At 51.9% G+C, this 7,552-nt stretch overlaps 1 protein-coding gene across 1 annotated transcript; it reads right to left on the bottom strand.

Annotated features, from left to right (window-relative positions):
* Positions 1-2,902: 2,902 nt before the first annotated feature.
* Positions 2,903-5,251, bottom strand: LOC123348672 (ribonuclease-like). Its single transcript, XM_044986269.1, has 2 exons — positions 5,216-5,251; positions 2,903-3,532 (listed from the first exon to the last, which is right to left on the bottom strand). The coding sequence occupies exon 2, from the start codon at positions 3,506-3,508 to the stop codon at positions 3,065-3,067; it is 444 nt and encodes a 147-aa protein (XP_044842204.1). The 5' UTR covers positions 3,509-3,532; positions 5,216-5,251; the 3' UTR covers positions 2,903-3,064.
* Positions 5,252-7,552: the final 2,301 nt, after the last annotated feature.

The raw sequence follows: 7,552 nt of genomic DNA, 5'->3' as shown, positions 1-7,552 counted from the left end.
GAACCCAGGTCCATGGGCAGGGGGTGGATCCTGGGAGTCATCATACTCCCATCCTCCACCCTGCATCTTGCAAACAGCAGCTGGGACTGGGCTCCAAGAATCCCAATTGGGGCACGAGTCCCACCCCTACGCTCTGATTGAGAGAGATCCAAGGCTTCTGATTTGTGAGCAGCCCCCTTTGAAGACAGAGGAGGAAACAGGCAGTTGTCTCTACAAAAGGACGGCTGGTCCTGTCTCCTAGTCCTGACCTCCTGGTACCTTGATTCTTGGTAGCTGCCTCTTGGTTCCTGCCCCTTCGGTTTGTCTCTTGATTCTGATATCCTGGCACTCAAACCCAGTCTGATTCCTGGTAAGTGGCTTCTGGACCTCAGCCATTGCCTGACGCTAACCCTGAGGACAGGCTGCCCACATCCCAGCCATGCCACTGTGTAACTATGAACACACTTTCCTGAAGTGAGCTAAGTTCTCTCAGCCTCATTAGCACCCCAGGGCAGAGACACCCTAAGACAGTCTGCCAGGAGGAAGCAGGTGGCAGTGAGCAAGGGCCACCTAACCACAGAGAGACTTGTCAGAGAGGAGAGAGAACGCAGAGGTAACACTGGCTCCCAGGCTTACAGCCAGTGTGTGAGGTTCTGGGTTTAAATCCCTGATAGAGTCAATGGTGTTAATGTGACCTTGTCACTGTCCAAAATTCAACAGTGTTAAAGAAGGTTTTGGAGTTTGGTATCCAGTGTCCTTTTGATCCACTGATTTCTGGCCCCACACGTCTATTGTTTACCAGGCATGATCTTAATACAGACCTTGAGTGATAGATGGAGGCCTGTTTGTTTGGACAAATTCAGTCTCAGACTCAGTCTCTGTCTCTCTTTTGCATTTTTCCCAATCAACATTTATAATTATATGTAACTAGAGATTTCATCAACTTTTACTCTTTCCAGGTGACCTTAAAATTCGGGTAAACTTGTAGGTCCAGTTATTAAAACAGTTCCCCCGCACCCTATAACTCTTCTGGTGCCTCTCAGTCCCCCGTAAAGCACCTGAAGTACCTGACCTCATGAAAATGAGTGAGGAGCTGGGCATCCTAATCAGCTGGGTGATTTGAAGTTGGCAGTCAGTGCAAACAAACCCCTTCGACTGCAGTGCTGTCAGTACAGGAAGAGAAGAGATTTGGCAGCTTCTGGTAGATCAAACTCTCTGAGGACAAATTAAAAATGGCCCCAACCTGACTTTCACTCACAGTACCAGAGTGTGACAATTAGTGCTCAGACTACAGAGCAACAGAACTGCAGTTGTCAGTGGAACGACATTGCACATTGCACATTGTGGCATCTAAACGATACGTTATTTTTTCCCTGAAGGATCAGAGCAATTCTCTGAAGGAAGAAGAACTCCTGTGGATTCCACTGGGAGTCTGCCCTATTTCTGAGGGACAGAAATGTGTTCTTGGAATTTTAATAATGAAAGAAGGGAAGGGAGATGGGGAAGGACAAATTGAGAGAGAGAGAGAGAGAGATATTGATAAATGAGTGATGTCAATTATTTTCTCTTAGGACCAAAGATGGCTCTGGAGTTTTGGAGGGAACAGGTTGTGTTGGGCTGGAGATTTGGCCTCGTCCCCCATTGGGTCTAGGCAAGGGAAGGAAGGCGGTATGTGGAAAGGGACACATGGAGCAATGTACTGAAGTATTCACAGGACACACAAACACACACAAGAAACAATCCTAGACACAGAGAAGGTTCTGACTAACAAAAGGAAAAAGTGCAACCACACAAATGACAAATGCTTCCAACAAAAGATGCAAACACCCATGAGGAGGAAGACAAGACATGCAAGAGGCTCACACCCACAAAACAGAAACATACACACAAGAAACATAACTTGAGACACACAAGATTCATTAAACCAAGGGATTCAAACAGCCATAACCCATAGCCACGTAGAAATCCAAACATGAGGTAAGGAAAGATGTGATTCACAAAAGCAAGAGTTTGGCTTTTTCCATTTTTGGCAATGAATACCACTAGAAAGGTGCTGATACTACTATGGCTAGTGGCTGTCAATATTGAAGATTAAAACAAACTGGTGTGATCCGTGGTTCTACTGGTACAGCTGAATCCAGACTGGGGGTTGCATGGGAAATAGGTAAAAAAATTGCTTTCTCTCTATCCATCCCTTTTCAGACACATTCATTTCTCTCTCTCCATCCATCTATCCTGACGCATCCAGCTCTCACTATCTATTTATATTTGTGCCTGTCTTGTTCTGGGAGCCTTTGAATATGACAACACATTTCCAGCACACTCCTGAAGTGTTCAGTGGGTGAATGTTCTTGGTATCATCAATGTAACACAAGCCAGTGATCGCTTTGCAGGTATCAGGCTTTATGGAGTTTAGGGAGCACAGGGAACTGCAGAAAGGGGCAAAAAGTGTCCAGTAACACTTAACCATGATGAATATGAGGATTTCTCATTGTTAGACTTAATGCACAATACCAGAAGTGTCAAATTTGTGGCTATTTCTTATTTAAACAAATGTTTTTGAGATGGCCATTAGATGGCAGCAGGAAGTACAAGATAAGTAAGGAGTGGTGATATTGTGTAATAGGTGCTAGGGGAAACAGAGGCTGTGGGTGGGGAAGGGGCAGCTATACTCTATAATGGGCACTAGGGGGCAGCAGAGGGTGGGGGTGGGGAAGGGGCAGCTATACTGTATAATGGGCACTAGGTGTAGCAGAGGATGGGGCAGGGAAGGGGTGGCTATACTGTATAATGGGCACTAGTGGGCAGCAGAGGGTGGGGGCGGGGAAGGGGCGGCTATACTGTATAATGGGCACTAGGGGGCAGCAGAGGGTGGGGGTGGGGAATTAGTGGCTACACTGTTTAATGGGCCCGAGGGGCAGCAGAGGATCAGGGGTGAGGTTATATTGTATACACTAGGCTGAGGAATGGAAACGCCTAAACAATCTGATCAGTGTTCACAGGCTGGTGAGGAGCCGGGTGCCGTGACCGGTGTGTAAGTGACAGACCGGGCTTAGGGGAAATAGCAGGGTCCTGTGGCTGCCCTCTATATCCTGGGTGGAAGCAAAATCCGCTCCTCATAGTACACGGGGCGCCCCTGGCAGCAGCGGATGACAATTCTCGAGGAAAGGTATGTCCCGGTATAGGAGCGGGTCAACGAGTTGTATCTGCAGGCGGTGATGGCAAAGGAACGGTTGCTCCAGCGCAGACCACTCGGGAAGGGTGTCCCACCCCCAAAGCAGACATTGTTGATGGACGGGATGGACGCGTGGATGAAGGTGTTGATCAGCTTCCCATAGATTCCCCGTCTCCTCATCATCATGCTGCAGTAGGCTCTGGGATTGGGGGCTGGGGTCCGTGGATTGTTCACATGGTGCTTAATGAACAGTCTGTTCTGCGTGACACATGACTGCCCAATGGCCAGGGCCAGGCAGGCTATCAGCAGGACAAGGGGCAGCAGAAGCAAGGGGCGGGGTCCCCTCATAGCCATGGCTGTGTCTGTCACTAGATCAACCTGCAGTGGGGAGAAGGGGATGGATGGAGACAGTATGGGGTGGGGATCTGCCTCCTCCATAGCACCTCCTGGACACGACCTCGTCCCATCCCACCCCTCTCTGCACCCAAACCCCACCCCTCCTGATATCCACCGCCGGCCCCACTCTGCCCAGAGCCCCTCCCATTCTTCCAGCCCCATTGTGCTGATGCCATCTCAGAACCTGGCTCATCAGGGGCTCCATGGTTCCAGGTGCTGCCCTGACCCCCCACCGAGATCGGGGCCTGCTCCTCTAACCCACTGCTCCCCATTCCCCTCCCAGAGCCAGGGATAGAACCCAGCTGTCTTGCATCCGACGAAGTGGGTATTCATCCACGAAAGCTCATGCTCTAAAACGTCTGTTAGTCTATAAGGTGCCACAGGATTCTTTGCTGCTAACCCAGGTGTTTGGTGTCTTGAACTGTGACTGGGGGAATCCTGCCCCTTGTGCCAGCTGCTGCACAGACTCCAACTTAAATCATCTCCTGGCTCCTCTAACCCTCTTTTTTCCACCCAGAGGTGGAGAGTGAACCCAGGAGTCCTGACTCCCAGCCCCCATGCTGTAACCACTAGAACAGTGATACTCAGACCTCAGTAGCTGAGGAGCCAAATTAGCGACTGATGTTACCCAAATAGTACTAATCAGATTTAAACAGCAAATAAGTTAATAAAAATGACTTAGTGCAAGCTGATAACTTAATTGGTTAACAGTAATAACATCTTGATTGGTTAATAACTGAGATTGGTTAATAATTAAATCACACGGTGCTTTAATAGCGTCTGCTACAAAGAGCCGCAGGAGACACATTAAAGAGTCACGTGCGGCTCGCGAGTTGCAAGTCTATCACCGCTGTTCCCCATTACCGGCCAATGGAAGATGCTGGGGGCGGTGCCTGAAGCAACAGCAACACACACCCCTGTGCCTGTTCTCCTGCAGGTTCTGTCCGCTTCCTGGAGCGGTGCAGGGGCAGGGCAGGCGGGCAGGGAGCCTGCCCTGCCCCCGGTGCATGCCGGGCCAGAGCCCTCCCCCTGAACCCCTCCTGCAGTCGAACCCCCTGTACTGAGCCCCTTGCCACACCCTGTACCCCGACCCCCTGCCACACCCCCTCCAGCACCTCAACCCACTGCCCTGAGCCCCTTGCTGCATCCCAACCCCCTGCCGTACCCTGCACCCTGACCCACTGCCTCACCCTGCACCCCTCCTGCATCCCAACCCCCTTCCCTGAGCCACCTGCTGCACTCTGCACTCCTCCTGCACCCCAACCCACTGCCCTGAGTCCCCTTCTGCACCCCTCCTGTACCCCAATCCCCTGCCCTGAGCCCCTGCCACACCCCTCCTCCCCCTGGGGGCAGGGAGGGGGTAGAGTTGGGGTGGGAATTTCAGGGAAGGGGTTGGAATGGGGGCAGGGAAGGGGTGGGAAGAGGGGGCAAGGGCGGGGCTTCATGGAAGGGGTGGAGTGGGGGTGGGGCCAAGGGTCGGGGGGAAGGTGTCAGTGATGCGGCCCTTGGGCCAATGTACTAGTCCTCATGTGGCCCTCGTGGTCATTTGAGTTTGAGACCCCTGAACTAGATCATGCTGCCTCCCAAAAATAAACCCAGCAATTGTAACCCAGTGTGACACTATTCTCTGCTCTCTCCCAGCTGGTGGAATGTCCTGCAACTTACCCACGTCCTTGTTCCTTTGCTGTCATCAGAGTGATGGATCCCAGCCTCTGCTGAGCTGAAACTCACCCATATCCTCGTTATATAGAGCCCAGCCAGACATGGAGTGGGAGGAATGGGAGGGGAAATCAGGTAAGCTATTGGGTAAGAACGATTTTCTAACATCTGGCAATTAAAATCAGTGGCTCAGCAGGCAGGGCGTGCGTGGGTGAGGAACAAACAGCACATGTCCTGCTAGAGACCTGGGCTCCACAGAAACATCTAAGGGGGTGTCTACCAAGCAAGCGAAGGTGCGGTTATAGGTTGGGTGGGTGTAGCAAGTGGCACAGACTTTACCTTGGGGTAGCTGCCCCAGAACAAGCCCTCCAGGGACTCTGGTACAAACTCTGGTCGCCAGCCTGTGCTGCTCTCCAGGCCACCATGTCTCCACTGCTGTTGTTACTCAGGCTAGCTAAATTAAAGCCAGGGGAGGAACGCCCACCTTTGCTGTAATCACACCTTCATTTGCTGTGCAGATGGACCCAGACTTAATCCAGTTCTAGCCTGGAAACTCACAGCTCTACCAGTTCCCCCCAATCCTGAACTACAGCCAGGGCTGGTGCAAGGAGGTTTCGCGCCCTAGGTGAAACTTCCACCTTGCGCTCCCCCCCCTGCACCCTCGCCCTGAGGCGCCCCCCCCGCAGCAACTCCCCCCCTCCGCCCTGAGGCGCCCCCTCCCGTGGCAGCTCCGCCCCCCGCCCTGAGGCACCCTCCTTGCAGCAGCTCCCCACCCCCACCCTCCGCCCTGAGGCACCCCTCCCCCTGCCTCAGCTCACCCCTGCTCCTCGCACGAGCACCCCGTCGCTGCTTCACTTCTCCTGCCTCCCAGGCTTGCGGCGCCAATCAGCTCGGGGAGGAGGCAGGGCAGGGGTGCGCTGGGGCGGGCAGTTCCCCTGCGTGCCCCCCCTTACTTGCTGCCAGCAGCCCTCCCCGTGCTCCCCTGCCCCAGTTCCCTCCGCCTAAATGTCGGCGGCGACCAGGGCGGCCGAAGATCCGGACGCCGTTGTCTCTGCCAAAGAAAATGGCGCCCCCCAAATGCCAGTGGCGGTCGCCTAAATGGTTGCACCGGCCCTGACTACAGCCTCTGCTGTCTCAGCCATGTTGCAGTAATTTAGATGGAATATATAGACCCAGAGAGTTAATGGTGTGACTGTGACCCTGTCACAGTTCAAGATTAAACAATGTTAAACAGGGTTCAGGGTTCGGTATCCAGAGCCCTCAGCCTGCTCCGTCCCATGGCAAACACACTGTTAACAACTCTTTCCACTTTTCATTAAAGATACAGAAAAGCAGGGAAAGCAGCTCAAACCTTTGAACCGTAAAGTGTTATGGCTTTTATTTTAACTACTTCCCTTGTTCCCTTTCCCTGTGGTTGGGGAGAGGTTTCTGAAGGAAACCCGTCTGTGTGACAGTCCCAGAAATGGTATTAAAGATGGTAATAACTGTCCCATGGGGACAAAGAAAAGCTTTTAGCTGAGATGGGCTGGAGCTGTTGTAGCTGTTATATTTACAGTCCAGTCCTGTTTCCTAGAAGACAAAACGTGACAGACACACACACAAGAGGGAAAGAGAAGAACGGCAAATTGAAAAAATGCAGCATCTGTCTCTAGTGTGATTCTCCCTCGCAGCCTCAGTGCTGGAGAAACCTAGGCTTGGCACACGATCTTATCAACCACTCTGAAACTCGGCAATTTGTACTAGCCGGAGGTGTTCAGGGCATTGCTTCGAACGGCCTCTTTGATCACAGGCTTACAACCGGGCTGTGAAATATCCAGTCTTGGCCGGCTAAACCAAACACTTATTAGATGAAAAGAAAAAGGTAGATAACAGTAAAAATATGTTGGGAAGGAAAAAGAACCCACGGAGCAGTGGGGAGGCAAACTCCCCCATCCCATATCAGCTGGGTCTCTCTCTGGCCTGGTCAGGACGTGTCTTGGGATTAAGAAGAAGGTGCCCAGGGATGTCGTACTGGATCCTGTGCTCCCAGGAAGTAGCCGGGATGGCAGCCATGGTGATAATGCTCACTCTTTCCCCTTTGTTCGATCAGGAAGTGTTGCGTTCACTTCCCCACCTCTGTCAGTTTTTTACCCAAACTCCTCTTTTTTTGAGCACAAAAGTTTAGGGAGTCCTCAGGGTTAGACTTAATTTCCAGTGAAGCCTAATTTCCCTCACACTAATTCTGGCCTGTTGATTTCCGGTTCCACATTTTTCTTGTTTATCAGGCATGATCTTAATACAGGCTTTGAGTGATAACAAGGGTCTGTCTGTTTGGACTAATTCAGTCTCAGTTTCACTTGTGCA

The sequence above is a fragment of the Mauremys mutica genome, chromosome 13 (genome assembly GCF_020497125.1).
Source record: "Mauremys mutica isolate MM-2020 ecotype Southern chromosome 13, ASM2049712v1, whole genome shotgun sequence".
NCBI classification, from domain to species: Eukaryota; Metazoa; Chordata; order Testudines; family Geoemydidae; genus Mauremys; species Mauremys mutica.
Note: the sequence above shows the minus strand (reverse complement) of the source record. Positions and strands in the feature narration are given on the sequence as shown.